The 19771-nt window shown below is 38.0% G+C and overlaps 1 protein-coding gene across 7 annotated transcripts in view; it reads left to right on the top strand.

The window, feature by feature from the left end:
- LOC125768199 (potassium channel subfamily T member 2) overlaps window positions 1-19771 on the top strand; it is a 112379-nt gene that overhangs the window by 63591 nt on the left and 29017 nt on the right. For 6 of the 7 annotated variants that reach the window (XM_049435535.1, XM_049435536.1, XM_049435534.1 and 3 more), the window contains exons 2-4: window positions 5636-5886; window positions 17979-18058; window positions 18819-18918. In XM_049435535.1, coding sequence (XP_049291492.1) covers window positions 5636-5886; window positions 17979-18058; window positions 18819-18918 — 431 coding nt within the window. The remainder of the gene's footprint in view (window positions 1-5635; window positions 5887-17978; window positions 18059-18818; window positions 18919-19771) is intronic. The other variant, XM_049435538.1, reaches the window with a different exon arrangement.

The following is a 19771-nucleotide window of genomic DNA, read 5'->3' as shown; positions in this document are numbered from 1 at the left end:
CAAGAAACAAAACAAACGAAAATATACACGCTGTCGGTGAAATAATATACCAAACAAAAGAAACATCAAATTAAATTAAAGTAGTTTTGTTTTATCATTTTTTGTATTATAAATATCCATCGGACATTCATTCGGATATCCATCGGTGCGGTGATCGATGATCAAACAAAATTTTCAAATAACAAACAGAAGTAAAAATTACCGTTTCAATCAACACTAATAACATTTTTGTCAACAGTATTCTAAGTCTAAATAAAAACAACCTTTCACTACATCAAACCGTAAAATCTAGCAGGAAAATAGTTCATGTGCATAATTCAAAACAAAGATGATTGTGATCCATGCGCTGCCATGTGCTCTGGAAGCAAAGGAACTTAGCTTGATTGAGTTTCCTTCCTCACTGACCCATTCCATAAGCCGTGAAATGTGTTTCTCGTAGTGGATTTTGAAGAACAAAGGTTTTGTGTGTTAAGTGTATGACCTACAATTTGGTTAAAATCAATACACTTCGAAAAACAGGTAGACAGCGAATGTAGGATACAGAAGAGCACGTCAATGTTCGACTTTGCAGCACAACCCTTTAACTGATAGCAAGATCATCATCTTTGTCGCTACATTAGTGAAGGGGACTCTTTGTCGTATCTTTGCGTCGGCTGTTAACTTACCATGGTGCACAGTAGGTTGAGAAAGAAAATATGTTTCCATTTGCTTTTAAGTTTCAATCGAAAATTGATGGCGATCTAAAAATTAATAGTTCACAGCATGTTGAACACCGCATGGTTCTAGGATAGGTTGATACTATGGCGTGATGGCGAAGGACACGACAAGAATGTTACTCGCAACGTTGGAACTCGTATGTGTAATCCTCGCGGGTCTCAATCCCACTTTTCGAGATGGGAAAGTATTTAAAAATAACCCTAGCTAAGAGTGTTGTTCTTCGGCACGTTCCGAATCTTACCGCTGGGGTTTCCGACGAAACCTGGCTGAACCTTGAATCTCCTTGCCACTCGGTTGACGGGGTATAGAATGGACTGTTATTGTTATTTATGGTATCGATTTTCACCATACCCGGTCAAACACGCATGAAGCAAGAAATGCCATAAGAGTTAAAATATCCGGTCTCCGTCGTACCTCATGCTGTGAAACAGACAATGCTACTACCCCTTTGACACTCTAACTTCATAAGCTGGTGCGAAAACCTTTTTTTGTTCTTTTACTTCGTACAGATACTCAGTTACGATGTAGCCGGATAGTCAGTCCGGATAGACGGGGCAACGATTCGGATGGGATTTGATACCCGATTGTGCCTTGTGGGACTGGCGCCGTTTGTCATATTAGCCCTAGTAAGAACACCTTTAACACAAAGTTTTGTAACACAAATAATGTATGACATCAAATTTATATCCTGCAGCTTACGAACGACATCACGAAAGTGCTTTAAAGTAGATATGTTACCGACTTAATTCAGAATACAGTGACAGTATACACAGTTTACAGTGAGTGACTTTTGTCTTATCTCCTTGCTTAAAGCTTATTTGATCCCTTTAACGAGGTTATCAATCGGGCCTAGAAAAGTGTCAAAAGAGGACAGTGAACGACTGTTGCAATGACTTACACTTGCTGGTGAAAAATACCTCAATAGCAAACCATCTCACCGTTCGTGCCGTTGACGTAATCGTAATGCCGTTGACAATTAAGAGGTTGTAAAAATATCTTTCCTCGTTTGATTCCTTCGGTTTGCTTATAATGCTTTTGTTTCACTGACGGAACTAGCGAGAAATTCTCCCAGGGGGAAAATCTTTCTGGTGCTGTGTTGGTGTAGAATGCATTTTGTCATAAGGCAATTATTATTGTACACGTACGAACGGGACATGTACACCGCTTGTAGTTCACTGTGTAAGCATGCATGGAAGTATGCACATACAACAGGCATAGCATGTCCGCCCCTTTCCTTAGAGAACATATTTTATTTATACACAATATCTAGGATACGCTGATGCATTGTCGAAGATGGACAGTATTTGTGTTGCCAGAACGTGATACTCTCGGGTTGTGTGAACGTCTTAGTGATTGTATGCGTGTTTTTCACCACCTTTCACTAACTCTCTCCTTACACTTGGGACTCAATTAGTCGACACACTTCAGCTCATAAGTGCCATCCCAATCCTGCCGGAGCATTCTCAGTTCCTTTTAAACTTGCCGGATGCGTCGCAATGATTCTATTATTAATATCCATTATTATATCCATCTTTTCAAATTTACTCTCACCCAACTAGTGGATCATAAATTATGCCCACCTTAATCCTTCTTGGATTGTTTATCGTAAGCGCAAACTTCTCAACCGTATCGAACCGAAAAATCATGTTGACTGTAAGTCAACCAAAGCGAAACGGTCGAGTTAATCAAAGGAAATACGGAAGGATTCGTCATTTACGTTGGCTTTCTCTTAGTTGGAGGTGTGTACCATCAAATGAAGATTAATTATCCCGACACTGCCAATCAAGGCATTGACCAACGGAGACTTGCGATTGTGTAATGCCATTAACGATATATGGTGAGCGGTTTGGTAAACAAAAGCCTGCAGAGACAAAGTCATTGGACCACAATCGACGCGGACGGACACCTATGGGATGAAGTAGGTTCATTCGTAGATATATGCAAATAGTGATCGTTGCGTAGTTTACTGGAAATTACACAAATTGCGAATGTTTGTCTGTTCATACTTCACTTTACACTAGAATCACTTTAAATGGTGATTTAACGATGATTCCTTTCTCTTCCTTTTTTTATTCATGAAGAACGGCATGGCCGTATTGCTAAGATTTACATACCTTGATAAAAACTTAAAGCTACGGACCAAGTTAAAAAGGTATTTCCCATATAAGGATTATTTTGCAAAAATAATTGCATACAATAGCAATACGGTCCAGTTGTTTTTTATGAATAAAAAAAAAACATACATTTGAGTATTTTCTTAAACATAATTCTTAATGGTGCAACTACCTCAGAATTTAGTAGTTTCCAGAAACGTATGTTTGAAATATGCTATTATTTTAGTAACGATTTATTGATTTTCAATACAGCTAAAAATAATATTAAAGAAACATCGAAACATTCCTTGGAAGGAACCAATCTTCATTTCACTCCACCATAGTGCATTATTATTCGTCAACAAGAGCAATTATCCTTATTGTGCATTATTCTGTCTGTTATTATTCAACTCAAGCCCTTTTCTTGTGCTTCTGCCACAACATAGTTGAGGAAATGAGGGAATACAAATTATTGTGTCTGTAGAGCCAACTACTTTAAACTTGACTAAAACTTTCAACACAGTTATCGCGCTTTTTACAAAAAATTGCAGAGTGAGGGTTTCTCTACTATATTAATCACTCGCGCCATATTTTCCGTCTATTTATATCTAGTTTTCTCGTAGAACAAGAATAACGGACACCCTGGATTTCTCCATAACTCGGAAGCCTCCATTTAGTACGGATTAAATCTTCCCCCGTAAACAGATTAAACTTCGCGAACTGTTCATGGTTGCAGGTTTGACTTGTCGAATGGTGAATATCTAATTAGGCAAGACATGCAATTTCTCTCTAGAACGATAACTTTTGTATGTTTATTTTTCGTTTTAAGCGAGGCTTATTTTACTGTACGTTGTCTAATTATGTCTAATTTTAATTGGGCTGTATATAATACTCAATACTTTCTCCGTTGTAGAAAGAACTCTACTCTGTTACAAAATACGGATTAAATTGCCCTATATCAAGTTTGCCGAGAATGTATTTTACTCCGGTTTGCACTGTAATACAATTTGATATTGTATTTTACGCTTTTAAAAACTTCCGTTTAGTGCATTCGTTATTTCTTATTGTGGCCTTTACAAGACCGACTAAATACAACCCAGCGTCATCCCGATTGCAACTCCTGGAACGAGGAATTTACATAGAAGTTAGTTGCAGGAAACGCAAAGATAAATACATAACTACCACCGGAACCGAAATAGTTCCGGTGGTATAGTTGTCATTGTCTTCTTATGTATGGATCGTGTGAGGATGCAAAGCGTGCTACGTAGTTAAAATAATGGCACCGAACTTGCAGCAGAACAATGACGTCCGACTGTAGCAGCGGTGAGATGCATATAAAATGGCGGCAACGGACAAACACGTTGCCAGTGTTTTTGTTTATGTGATGGCGTTTAGACTGGTGTGATGCACTTTTCCGTCGCTTTTCCTTTCTTGAGTTAGCTAATTCAAGCTTCGCTGATTTGAGTTTTCCCGTTCTGTTCCGACCTCTATTGAGGGAAGTAAAGGAAGGGTAAAGGAATCGGTTCATTTTCCGTGTAGCAAAGGTCAAATTGTGATGTTACATGCAGGATAAGGGAGACTGTCTCCGTAACAATGTTGAGTATCTTTTCCTGTCGTTAGTAGAAACAAATGGTGAAAAATAATTTTATTTTTTACAGTATAATGTTTTTACCTGCTTCCATACACTGCGATCATTACGATTTACATTATGCAGGATATTAACCTATTCCTGTACTTCCTTATTCGTTTCTGGTACTTTTCCTTATGTTTAATGATTTTTGTTTAGACAATCTTAACGTGAATGTTCAACTAAGTTGGTTATGCTCATTTTACTTTGACCGAGAAATTACACTCATTTCAGAATTACCAAAATTGACTTTCGTTTTCGCTTTTTGACTTTTGCTTCGCATCCATTGTGCAGTCAAATTGATTTTTATAATCCTGCTACCTACTACTTCATTTAAGGTACTATACATATGTCATTTTTCATCATTATATTCGCACTTTCACAATGCAAATCAGAACCTTGCCACAAAATAATATCTTTTGGAAATAACAAAATAATATCTGTTCATTGCAATTTCGTTTGATAATACGGAAAGATTTCCATAGAAAGATACCATAGTCTTATTATACCACCATTTACTCAATATTCAAGGCTAAACTGGCGTCGTTCCTGTGCAATACATACAATTTTTCATATCATTCAATTAATACACGCCATCGCCGCAGCTAATAACTGTCGTAAAATATGGTATTTCTATCAAACTATCGTCAAACTAGTTACGTTACTTAAAAATCCATATTAAACTTTATTCTACTTGATTTGCAAGCAACCATCTTCATCAACTCGGCTTCTGCAGCCTTTCTTGGCAGAAGGAGATCGTAACGATGCAATTGATTGATCTCTCGTGTACAATGTCGTTTCCGCTTCCTGTTAGTGCACGTTCGCTTTCTGTTAGTGCACAAAATGCTGTGTATACCATATACGGTTTAGATGTTATTATTGTATTATTTGTTTTGCTTGCAGTTATAATAAAGTAATACTTTAATTGTTGTAAGAGTATTAGAATTTCACGGCTGATTTGAACCCCTGTTTGTGTTATATTATACTCTACTTGCCATTTTGATCGTTTTCTATTTGATATATTCTTTCTATGTTATATGTGCGTGTTACTAGTAACAATGGTGTGTATTATGTTTTTTGTTTTATTGAATCAATAAATTATGTTACTATCCAATCCATACCATACGACTTACACCTAATTCGTCTTCGGACGCAACAATTCGGCTAATTTCGAATCTGCGATTCCGGCGCGTAAAAGAGCAGCATGTCGCTATTCTTCTTTCGGTTGCACAATCTCCAGCGCGAGGAGGCGAACAAAAAGCGCAAAAAGCAACAACAGCAGCAACAACAGCAGCAGCGCCAACGTCAACGACGTGGTGCCAAAGTCTTCCGGGGTGTGTCCTGCAATTCTGGCTTCAGCCACCTGACGCTCGGACCGTCGCGGCTTTTCGAGAAGACGCCCATGAGCCCGTCCGACAGTCTCGACGAGATCGCGTTGCAGATCCCCAGGTATTTATCGCAAAGTAGAAGCTTCCAACTAGAACAGTTCCCCCCTCTAATGACTTTCTTAGCAATTGACGGGAAAATCAAGAAACAAACGGTTTAACACCTCATGCAAGGAAAGGTGGTAAAAGCTTGTCGATATCCTTTCGTATGTTTATGTCATGTGCCTCGAGTCTTCGAGTTATTTATGTATAGCGGAATATACAAAATAAACGGTGTCCACACTTTGTTTTCTTCGGTCTAAAAGTTTTTGTCGTCAGAACTTTCACCGCTGTATTCAAAATTAAGTTTGACAATTTCTCCAATCTCCACCATATCACTCCACTTTTAGCGGGCAGCAAAGAATTTTTCTTTCACATTTAATTTTCCTATCTTATCTAAGGCACTCTGCTCAGATCCAAGTCGTGGAATCGCTTGTTGCTAACGCTAACTTGAAATAATGAAATTTTCTCATTAAAAACTTTTCCTTTCGTTTCAATATCTCCCTTTTCCGGTCGTCTCGCAGCTTTTCTTTGCACTATTCCTTCGCTTTCCTGATGTAGCAGGTTTGCAATATTTTTTTATGCTTTAATTGTGATTTTTTTCTGCCATTCACATGAGACACTATTCGATGCAAAATTTTATATCTGTTACCAATCAATAAGATCAAATAAAGCAATAATAAATAATTATAATACATATTTTCAAAACATTCGCTATTAGAAGGTTACACTACCCTTTCAAATAATTATGTTTAATATAAACCAGATAGAAGTGAGCTATTGCAATAAAGATTGTGTATTTTAAGGCGAATTATTAAACATCTTAATAAGCTTCTAATACTCCATACGGGAAAAGCTTAGAACAACGATTTTTCTATAAAATGAATTCATATCTAGCCAAAAGTAATGTCCAATTCCCAGACTTCCCGTCATCCATTTTTATTATGTTCCCTTTCAATTGTGTTTGAATTTATTATCAATAAGCGCCTGCATTTGAGCATTCAGTGCATAATTCTAATATTACGTCATGTTTGTCACTAAACAATTAGATTACCAAGGGAATCTCTTGTTATAAGCTCTAGAGAAATAAAACCATTGGTCACCCGTTTGGGTTGTCCGATGGTGTATGTGATAAACGGCTCCGGTTCTATATGACAGGACCGGGTATCAAATCGCTACCGGACCGTCCTTCCGTACCAAGAACTGACTATCCGTCTTCGTTGGAAAATCAATCCAGTGCGTCAGAAATGGCCGGCATGACCTCTAAGGTCCCCTTAACGAGAAAGCCAGGAAGAGAGAGAGAGAGAGAGAGAGAGAGAGGCATACATACAGCACAATACTGTAGTGGTATCTTATCTCACCATTCAATGGAGATACAAATGAAAATCAAAACATATTATCATGGAATCTGTAATATAGATGCAAATCGTTCTAAATAACTATTGTTTTTCCTAGAGGAAACTACAACGCCTATTGGGTTTATGTTATACAGGTGTATCCCCCTTTAATACAACAACATATTTAATTGAGAAAATGTTTCAGATTCCCTCGCGTAAATGTTTCCCAGTTTTTAAGTCATCAAATGAAACAAAGAAATCATCAGCGTAACGTTTACCTTCGCTTTTAAAACCACATCACACAAACAGACGCGCGTGTGTGGTTTCGCGGCGCTGGTGATGATGGCATCATTCTGTTGTAACCACAGAAGCTTACTGCTACAAAGGATATTCACAAGATTGGGGTAATATTTCTGCTGCAACGGAAATTCGAATCACATATTTATTAACTTTTCGTTGTGTTTATTCTGCGAGACAAAGGAGCGAGAATATAAAGGTGGTTAAAAGGGTCGAGCACGCAATGCGACCAAGATACGGCTACCAAAATGTAACGAAATCTATATCACTTGCAAGCAGTATCTTGAATAAACATGACTTCGAATTGAAATGGTCAGTTATTTTAGACCCTTTTGTGCTGCCCGTAAACCGTAACCCATACTTATGCAACGGATTTGATACAGAAGATACCTTGTTTAATGACTCATTTACAAACGGGTGCGTCAAGGTTGAGGTTAGGTCTTAGGAATGTTGGTACGAAAAAACGATATCCTTGAATGACGACAAACTTAACGTTGTGGCTATCGATGAAGGATTTCTGTTTCGGAGGCTACATGACTACTACATGGTTCCACATCTGACAGTTCGTTCATTTGTTGCTTCAGTATGTTTTTCCTATTTTTGGACAACTAAACTGGTATGAGTTCGGCATGATATAGCATACTTTTATCAGGTATTATAGCGAAATTGTCTGAATCTCAAATAACGTAATAGGTAAAAAACGATATAAAACTATCAAAACCATTACCAATAGAATCATTACAACATTGTATGTTTTGAACTACATACAAAACGTTATTAGCCTTATCATTAGCATTATCCGTTCAATGTTTTAAAATAATATCTTGCAGGATAACATGATTAAAAACCTTTAGAAGCAGATCCATCTGGAAGTTGCAAAGAAGCTGACCTTAAAATAACAACGATAATTGAAACACAATCGTTTAATTCTTTGTTTGAGGATGCATGGTCGTTGATGTACGTAAGATAAGAACACTTTTTAAGTGTTTTCCAATTTTTCGAGGTAGATGCCCTAACGACAATGGCATTACGGACGAAACCATTAATGGCATTACGGACGAAACATCCTGTTCCAATACTTTTCCCGTCGTTTGTGTGACAGCAGAGATTGCGAGTTGGGCAATACATTTCGTGTGTATGAAAACGCATCCACCCATCTAAACACCAATGTAGTCGACCGTTGTAGCTCCGTCGACCGTTTTCGTCTCACTGGAGACGAAACTAATCCCGAAAGCTCGTGCTTCTGCCGTTCAAAGCTTTCCTTAACGAAAGATTATTGAGTGTCTGCGTTTTCCCCTTCTGAAAACGATTCCCATATCTGTTAAAATGTTCTTTTGAAGCGTAAACCAATCGTCGTAGCGAGCATTCCGAGAGCGCATTTTCCTTCGCGCATGCCGCACGTTGATCAGCTGTTTGTAAAAAATTCTATTCGGAAAGGGAACTCACGCGACACTCACTGGCTCAGGCTTGCGAATAAAGCATCACGATAAGCGGTATTCGGTGTCTCCACCAGTATGCGTAGAACAGTTTAGCGAGCACAGCAACCAAAAAGCTTTGGAACACTGCACCATCGTGCCTCTCTCTCACATTAACGTCTCCGTACTGTTCTGATCTTATTCCGTTTACCATGGCCGAACATCGTAAACGAAGCCCCGAGGAAAACTGTGTCTCCTTTTCCAGAGACAAACGAGGATACATTTTTCAGTTGCTAAACGACCGTTACCGCGTGCACAAGCGGCCAAAGCTTGTCTCGTACCATGTGAGCCGACACACAGAAGGATGCTTGCTGCACTAGTGTGTGCGTACGTGACTATGTGTGTGCATGTATGTGAGTGTGTTTGCGACTACGGATAGTACACGGATACAAACGGCGCATCCGGTACGGATTATGGGACGTTATTCGGCAATTAACGCGCGGTCGCTGAAAAAGTATATCGTTTGGGGTATGAGTTGGACATAGTTGCAGTGGGCGAACTCCCGCAACGGGCAGGATCTTTTTCTTCAACGGCCGTATATCGTAAAACGAATAGTTGAGGAAATAATTGAAAATTAAAAAGAACTTTTTGTGTGCAAGTTTTTTTCAGGCATTAAATACAATATTAAACAAAAAAATGGTCTGTGATGTTGGTGTAACGTTGAAGCAATAGCAAAACCTCAGTCCATCAGACCAACAATGGTCCATTGTTCAACCAACGTTATTTGTATTTTCACAAGCAATATCTTCCCTGTTTTGGGAAAAGATGAACCGACTACCTTGCCTTAACAATCCAATTGTGCACGTCTGATACACTAGATACGCCAAACCATTGCGCGACATCACACTCTTTAAAACACCGAAAGCTTAATATCATAACAGTGTGCCGGACTATCAGCAAATATTGATTATGTTTCGTATCACTATCGGTAATGACAATAACGGATATCGGAACATGTTGCTGGTTTCTGGGGGGATCCATGCTTATCTACACCTCCCCGATTAAACCCTTACGTGACGTTCCGAATGAACATTTGAAATCTTTTAGTGTGAAAACCTGGAGTTTAGTGCGAAAATCAGTAATTTTGATTAGTTGCTTCCGGACTGTCGGAGATTGCGTAGTATTCAGTTACCGAAATTGTTCCTATTAGATTGTGTGAATTGCTTCACCATAACCCCCAAGCTGTTTGGCGTTAGTTAGTTGTTCTGGTAGTAGAAAAGTTCTGATGGATTGCCATACTTTCACTACTGTGACGTTTGCTAATAGTGGCAACTGTACATAGCCAAACACCGGGATAAAGTGCAATATAGTGGAATATAGTGAAATTGATATCGAGACGTAGGTTACGGCAAATGAGAAAAAATTAACAAAACAAGTGAAACACAATTAATTAATCTGTAACTCTTAAAACAAACCAGAAATATATAACGCAAAAACGTAGTGCAGTGACAGTGTGTCTAGTGGCTGTGTGTGTCAAACCAAGCGTTTCTGATGCCCCAATCGCGGAGCAGCACATCTTCGTTTCATTGTCCGGGGGAATTTATTATGGCAGCAACCAGTCGCTACTCATCCTACAACTGCTTGACCTCATGGGATTCATACGATAAAATACCAAGGTTACTACAGTACAAGTTTTCTCTACATGTGCTTGCCAAATATTCGAATTCCTGCTAGAGGTCTCTTTAAGGCAAAAGCTGCACTATGCTGCAAAAATAAACTACATATCTATTAGATTCTCGGACAGTGTCCACTATGAGATATGTACGTCTGTGTTAATCATATGAGAAAACTAGCACACTTTCCATTTGCTGACACGCCTAAGTAACGATAAATTGTATTTTAAATGAAATTTATTCGTAACGAAGTAAACATTTGAAGTTTGCAAAAAAGGGGTCGGTAAAGTTATTTTCATTTTCCAAAATTGTCGTTCGATTAAACACAATCGAACGGAGCATTCACAATCCGAGCACTATAAATAGAAACGGAAAAGACATGTCTACTGGTTTGCAGAGATGTATTATCCTCCATTTACGATTGAGTGGAAAAATATTAGTGACTTTTTTACTTACACCAAAGGTGTAAGATGTTCCAGTATGATAAATCGTAAGATGTTGATATCATATATTTGACTCACATGAACTTTTTTCGTACAAATTTGCCTAGAAAAGATTCTGTATGCTTCGTTGACTGTCTTACTTCAACGGCCCATTGCCTTATGGTCTTACACTTATTATACTTAGTTATACCATTTGGCATCGTTACCACAGTGTATTTAATCTGAAACATGTTTTCCCTATTTTAACTAATTCACTAAAATGATTTCTACTAATGATTAGTGGCACAAAAGTCCCAAACACACACCCCAAAATGTTCAACAATCGACCAGGGATGGCCTTGTCCGTACAATAGGTGTTTAACCATTTAAGGGTGCGGTGTAACATTATTTACCTTCCCACATACGATCGCACGATCTGATAATTTTTCATATCTATTTTCGCTCACATTAGTCGAGTTCAACTATAGTGACATGCTGTTTTCGAGTTTAGAGAAATTCAGTATCATGGTAAAATATGTTGGCAAAACGGAATAAAAAAAAACACCTCGCGGCAACATCTGATAATTAACAGCAAGAACAAACCCTCACCCTGATGGACGCCATGTCAAGCATATTTTCTATTATGTATTTTTTCCCAACAGAAAATGTTAAAAGGTAGTTCAAGGTTACAATTTACAAGCAACGTAATAACCCTATCGCTATGCTCCTGTTATCGAGCGCCTCGTGGACTACACGCTGTAACAGATGGCCATGCTCCAAAATGAAGTGAAAAGCCAGCGAGTGTGAGAACTGCCTTAAACAAAAGATTGCATCCTGTTCGAATTTCAAACAAGAACTTAACGAAACGATCGAGCACTATGAAACAACGAATTGAGAATAAATTTCTACCACCGCAGTACATAACAGATTGCCTTAAGCACATATACATACACACATACATATGTGGTGTTCGCGAGATCTCGTGTTGTCATTTTTTTTTTATTTTTAACACACACACATACACACACTTTGCAGTGCAATCGTATTTGACTCAAGAAAAGGTGAAACGAGAAAATAAACGGGAGAGGACAGTGGCAATTCGAGACAGGAAAGAAAGTTCCCCATGTCGCCGGAAGGATCTTGAAAAGCTTTCGGTGAAATTTGTGGCTCGCTTTTCCCAAAGGATGACTTGGACTTTGTTGTCGGTACCAAGCTACAGTAAGATACGCCAAATATTTCCACAAGCATATTTTTTGCTGTTGTTATCACTTTTAAGCCTCCTCTCGGCAATGACCCTGTATGCCAAAAATATAATGTAGGTTACAAAATATATCCATTTTTTTCTTTCGAATTAAAACTCATAATTTTCGAAAGAGTAAGAGATTGCATGACAGCTTACATATTTCATATGTAAACTTTAAAATCAATAAAACATACAATTGCTTCTAGGTCAGATGGTTTTTATCTCTCTTTGGCTACAAAAATAAGAAAAAACATGTGTCCTAGTTCAAGGAAGAACACATCTCAAAACTACCTTCCAGACACGTGTAGAACGACATACGCACATCCATGAAATTAACATAAACGGTAATATTCATTGCGACTTTCAATGACATACACAGCTCCCTGTTGCAATATTATCCATACCAAGTTTATCCTTTTCAATTCCTTAATCGCTTAATGCTGCACGTGGATATATCCGTTCTGCAGAAAACCCATTTTTCCATCCATTAGTCACAATCGCACACACGTTTGATGCCTCAAGTAAATGTAATAATCCGCCCCAGAACAAAATCAGAACATTGTCATCCCATAATATTTTCTCTTCATAGTAAGCGAACACCATTTTATTTATGGCTCATTTGATTGCGTGTTCCCCTAACCTTGCTACTTGTACATCGCCTTATAGTCATATTTTACATTGCACTTTTGTTCGAAGTTTCGATATAAAGCAGTTATTTCCACATTTTCCTTACAAAGTAATTAGTGCAGCACCATAAGAATTTTAAAATAGCAAATGATGGAAACAGTATATATACTGAAAGTCAAAATTTTGTGTTTGCAGTAAACAACGTATTGTATATATTTTCAGAAGCCTTTTTAATCATTCCAAATATGACCAATTTGGTCACGATTCAAGGGTATGCAACACGGGAGGTCAAAACAACAAATAATTAAAAGAGTATCTACTGTTCTTTACTTCAAGAATAAAGATTTATTTACTATATATACTTTGCTTTAACATCAACTTGAAATGAAACAAGCTGATATACTAACGATTTAATACTGTTTTTGTGTTAGATTGTAAGCAATAATCACATTTATGCGTTGTCAACACAGTTAAAGAGTTAATTCTATACCAGAGAAACAAAACCCCATACTTCACGGATATTTAACGCACAAGTCCCACCTTGTTTGCCTTAATGGAATGCGTTTCGTTACACTTTAATTACGCCATTCATTACATCCGATGAAGTGATTTGCCCAGGTCAGAGACCTAGAAAGAGTCTACTACGAAGAAGAAACAACGTTTCGAAATGCCAATTTACATGCTCCAACCCAAACAAATTACTCTTATTATTCGGTGTAATCCGACACGTTGAGCTTTCATCTACACGATGGTTTGCAAATGTTATTCTCAGGGGAAAAACATTCATCCCCATTCGTGCGCCCTTTCCCGGGAAGAAGCGCCCGTTTTCCGCGTTTGTGTGTCGCCACTCTCCATCCGTTCGCCATCGAGCATGTTGTTTGGTAGTTTGCTCAGGGTCAGCAAGGGAGAAGTAGCGCACGGAAATGCAAATTTGTAATTAAGTTTCCCCAGGTGCCTAACAACACGCTAGGACTTTTACCAGTTTTGGCGAAGGCTCAATTTTCCACAAATAAATGATGAAAAATGAGCTTGAATGAGCGTAAAATTTAAAACGCTTGCAAAATCTTGCACGTGCACCAGTTCCGGTTTGTTGGGTGCGCAAAGTGTTTTGGTGATTATTTCAGCTTTTGGAGATATCGCGGCAACGTCCGTTCGCATCCTTTGTATAACGACGTATAGCAAACGGTTAAAGATGTCTTTGATTTGTTGGACAAATTTATGATGCTGAGAATATATCATCGAATGAGTTTATGGGTTTCTTGTCTGTTATGAGCAAAACGAACAGATAATCTCTCTCTACTTCTCTCGTTCTCTTTTTTTTCTCTGTGTTCTCGAATATTCAAAACAGTAGTCGCACAAAGAACTTTGTGCTTGGCATAAACCTGAGTATAAATTCACCGACACACAGTCTGACCGCTACCATTTGTCGCTGATGAGATACATGAAGATCATGCTTAGTCACATTGTCTTAAAAGAAATATGAGATAAGCAATAGATTTAAGATTGATACCCACGTATAAAAGGTCTTATTTCGCCATCTTCCTTCATCTTCTTGCTATAACGATTAACTAGATTATCGATGTCAGAACTGGCAGGCCGAATAGTCAATCCTTTCTACGTGAGATCGGAGAATGAACGCTCAAATGGCATCTCTCATTGGAATTCATATTGTAATAGATTTATAAAAGCAAATATAATTACAATAATTAGTGGAATACGACCTGGTCATGGTATAGAGCCAAGCACAAAGAGAGAAATGGAAACGGTATAAATAGTAAGCGAAATATGCATCTGCTTTCCCCATGCGTCAATGTGCCAGTTGTTGCAATAGTGCAGCACCTAATATGAATCTAGAACAGGCTCTAAGAACACTTTTTCAATATCGCTATGCATTGCTGTCACTGTTTCTGAAAAATAAATTTTCAAATTAAATTCGTTTTCTATGACACTATTGAATGAACTTGATTTTTTCGGATTAGAATCTGTCAACGGCAAGTTTTGCCGTTGTAGTACATCTTTTTTCTGACTCTAAAACGCTTCAACTTCAAAGCTCTCCTACCTTTTCTTACCGAATCTATTTCTCTTTAGTTTCATCTTTTTCGAAGCCGCACTAATGTGGTGCTGCAGGTTCGTTTAAACTTTATATATTTCTTTTTCCAAAATCTCTCCATAGATCTTCACAGAGTGACAGTGGCACACTTCATGGTTGGTGCCTGATAAATCATATTTTTTCCATCGATGGCTAGAACACGACGACGGGATACACGACATACCCAAATGCCCGAGGAAAAGTCTCTTATCTCGATAACGTTGATCATAATTTATCCACTTTATTATCTTGAAAATCCCATTCCGAAGAGCGAACCGACCGGTAAGCTCTGCTGCTGGGATGAATGAGGACTACAAATTATTCCTGAGCGCACACACGTACACGTGCGAATGCAAATCCCTTAAACTTCGTTGAAAGATATAGCGAACATTTGCTTCGGCGGGAGGAGGAAATGTTTGTTACCTCATGTTCTGACAAATATTTTACATAGTCATTGAATTGATTTTACGGATACAGAATCAAATCTTGGAACGGAATAGAATGCTTTTTTCTTAACGTAAAGCTTCTGCCCACAGCTGGCGTTCACTAAAAATTTAAAAGCGGTATATTTATCAGTAAGCAAACAAAAATAAGGCGCAAATGTAACCATCATTAACATATGATCCAGTTTGGTGGGGTGGATTTGTTGTTGCTGCCAATTTTCACCAACATTTTATAGATGTATTTGTAACAGCTCAAGAATGAGCTTAAATAAAAAGACACATCAGCAGCTGTTTTGTTTTTTATTAATTTACTGAGCTTTTTTTCGCCCAGTGAGTTACAAACAACCAGGCGCCTCCATTGTATGAACAGATTTTGTGTTGTTTTGCCGTCGCAACCATTCTTCCATTTTAATTGGTGTAGCAGCTTAGCGAATGCTGGGTTTTTGTAATACAGTAAATACGATGCTAATGAGCTACCATTCAAGATTAATTTCGGTTTTAAAACTCGAGCCGTTCGCCTCAGTTTATTAGAAAAGGTGTCCATTTGTTATGCTATTAGAAACGAATCTTCCTTTCCATGGAAGCAACTTTACTGTGTGATGGAAGAGTTGTAAATTCAGTCGGTTTGAGCTTCAATACAGGCTACCGCAGAGGCACAATAACACTGAATTTTCCTACAAATAACAGTGGTGCTTGAGTGTCGCCGTCGGAAATAAAACTTTTCAAATTAACTAATACCCAGACAAAGTGCAAGTCAACAAACGAGGTAAGATCCTTCTGGCAATACGACCCTAACTGATCAATGTGGCCCGGTTTTTCAAGATCGTTACAGTTGATCAACGTGCTATTTTCGGTACAAGTTTTCGGTTTTTAACTTTTACACAGCTTAAAGTTTGTATGTTTATTTTAAATTAAAATTTTAAACACAATTAACTTTCGATCTAGAAAACAAATAAAAGCTAGAGGCTTCATAATTTGATTGAAATCATTTCTGACAGTGAAGATGTACATGGATCGCTCTAACATCGTTAAAGATCTCTCTAATATCGTAGAACTCGCCCGTTGTTTGGCATAAAAAATACAATGTTTTCCAACACAAGTACGGTTTTCAGAAGATGAATTTACATGCAGTCCATGGTCTACCGGAAAAGGCATTTCCTTCTGCCAATGTTTACTCACATCAATAACAAGCACCAAATTTCCATCACATTCAGTTTAACTACATCATCTCCTACCCACGACACCTCTACATGTAGTTCAACGCTTGTCGCTTCTAATTTATTTTCGATGAGGCATAAATAAAACGGTTTTAATTCTTTGGAAACAGGAAACATGCTTCTGATGCCTTCCAGATTGAGTTTTAGTTTATATTGACTACTGCATGAAAGACCCTTAACTGATCAAAATGGAAGCAACGTTTTTAATGGAATTACTGTGCTGGAATGCCTGAAAGCCATATTTTTGGAAAAAAATTAAATGTCGAAAGGGTTATCGATTTCTTATGTATTGCTGGTTTCTGGTCTTCGATTACTGTACCAAGGTCTTGGCCAAGGACTGTGACAAAATAGCAAAGGACTGTGACCTTTTGTACTGTTTTACCCAGTTAGCGAAGCATCGTTAGTTTCTTTGTTAAAAGTTTTCACAGCCATGTGCATCATTGTAAGGACTACTTAAACGACGAAGTAGATGATTGTTTGACAGAGAACTACCAGAGATCTACCAAAAACAAAAAAATTAAAAATAAACTCCAATCGCTGGTAGCATCACGAGAAACCTAGTTTCGAGTAGCATGTACAAAATAAACGATGAATTCCATGACTCATAAGCTGATGGTTCTCTTTTCGCGTATGGTTCCGCAAGGCCCCAAATTCTATTTATAGCATGAGCAATCGTTGATTTTTATGTCTCACCGATTAAATATAGCTCTCGCATGTGGCTACGTCATCGATTTACCTTGTCACGGAGGAGCTGACGTCACGATAGAAATTTAGATGGTACGATTGGGATCGATTCTATTACTTCCATTGTTTTCATCCCCTACGGTGAGCCAAAACAAGTTTTTGAGGAATAAGTATAACAAACCCTGTCGAACTGTGCTTAACTTAAAGCGGACCGTAAAGGAACGCATTGTTTCTACTTCCCTGTTTATTAAATAATATTCTTCAGATTGGTTTGACTGAAAGAATAGATGCAAGTGGGAGCAGGGCGCTTTTTATGCTAATCCTTACAGAAATGTTTCGTAGTTTCTATCTTTTCTGCTTGAAGAAACAATCTTAGTCAGTTGAGTATACCAGCAACTAAGGTTTGCTAAGGAATGGTTTTTTATCGATAAGCATCCTTCATACGTGATACTCAAAAATTACATCCAATAGAAAATGTTATGTTAGTTGTCTCACCATTATTTTTTACGAAAGCACTCGTGTTTAGAAATTCTAACCAAATCGTGGAACGTTGCTCTTTCAAGATTGTGGCTTTGAAATCGTCCTAATTTGTTGTAAATAAGATTTAGCACTAAACTCTAGTATACCAAATCTTACGATACATTTCCCTTTTCTCTCTTTATCTTTCCAGAGTACGGGTAGAATATTATGTAAATGAAAACACATTCAAAGAAAGACTGCAACTATATTTTATAAAGAATCAAAGATCAAGTAAGTAAACACTGGTTGATAAATATATTACAAGTTTAAACCCTAGTCGCATAATCCGTAACATTTGACGGTAATTGCGACCATCTTTTGATGCTTGACTCGTAAAAAATGAATCATTCGTCAGTTCTTTAATAGCCCTGCACTCTTACCCCGTTTGCAATTCGGTTAATGCAATGTTGTTTCCTTCAATAGCCTATCCCAAATTTTAGCTTCCTTGCCTCGGGTAAATTTTCCGAAGAAACAATCAATTATCGGCAACAGGGGGTATGGGAAAATGCACTATGAATTGCGAACATCGGTAAAATAATGTGCTCCCACTGTTTCTTGCATGTCGCCCTGCGGGACTTCGATTAATCAATGTAGTACGTTCCCTAAATTGTTTATCGTGAAGCAAGCAATACATTAGCTGCATTTCTTCCAACTAATGATCTTTCCTCAATACTGGGTACATCACTGGTATCGATTCCCTATCACTGCAAGGTCAGTACCGAACATAAAAATAGCCCAATTCAAGGAAACTCCCAACTCGCACTTCCATGTTCGGCTAATTGAATTAAATTTTAAACCCTTTTTGTTCAGCTTCCGGTTTATGAGAGAAGTGAACTTACTTTGTGAAAATGTGAAGAACACATCCCGTAGCTTGACTGATAAGTGATATTTTACGAGTTTTGTGCCTATAATATTCACGATACGCTGTAAAAAAGGATCTCCGCAGCCACTAATTTTATTCTTAATTTTTTCTCACTCCCTTTCGGAACAGGTTTAAGGATCCGTATCGCTAATTTATTCTTTAAGTTGTTAACCTGCATACTGTATATATTTCGGGTAGTTACAGATCTGAATCCAACGTTTGCAACCTGGTAAGTAGGGAACTATTACTGTACGAAGTGTATAAAAATCGATATTGAATCATGTATTCATCAATGTCGCTCTCATATAACTCAGTCGCAACGCACCATCCGAAAATACTTTTCAGCTGCTGTCATACTGTCAGCTACTGTGTGTGTGTGTACGCGTGTGTGTGTGTGATGGCATGTGGAGTGAAACGAATAGAAGAACCTTGTTGCCTTCGTGTACTGCCATCGAAACATTCCAAATGACCTGAATCATCAAGCCATCACCATACAAAACCACTTAGTCCATTAATTTAAACTTTCATGTTCCGTGTCGATGGCGGTGCTAATAATCGTCAACGATTGTAACAAAGGTTGATGTCGGAACTGGAATGGTGTGTAGCGTGTTGGTTTGCATTTACGGTGACAACTAGGTAGAAGTTCATTTTTTCCTGTACTGTTCTTCTTCCTATCCAATCCCACACCAAATATGTCTTATTTACTCTAATTATGAAACGAACTATGGGTATTTGTTTGATTTCGTACCACCAACTATTTTCATATAAAAATTATGTTTTCAAACCCGTCACATATTCATTTCCTCATCAAAACCACAAATTCAACAGATCACACGTGTCGAGCCTCCTGGAAAATGCAAACTCACAATTCCACCAGGAACATTGGACAGGTTCTTGTCAAACCTAGACAGGCCTTCTGTCCCTCGAGAAAGCAACAACAAAGAAAATAGTACCTTTTTTCCGTCTGCCTTTATATTGCCAGTTTTGCCGTCGGTTGTAATCAAGTAGGGGTCCGTTTTGCTCGGTGTGCAGTGTAAAAAATAAAAATGTTAATATTTAATGGCATTTTCAAATGAACATTA

This window comes from Anopheles funestus, chromosome 3RL, assembly GCF_943734845.2.
Source record: "Anopheles funestus chromosome 3RL, idAnoFuneDA-416_04, whole genome shotgun sequence".
NCBI lineage: Eukaryota > Metazoa > Arthropoda > Insecta > Diptera > Culicidae > Anopheles > Anopheles funestus.
The sequence above is the reverse complement of the archived record's forward strand: the minus strand, read 5'-3'. Positions and strand labels throughout refer to the sequence as shown.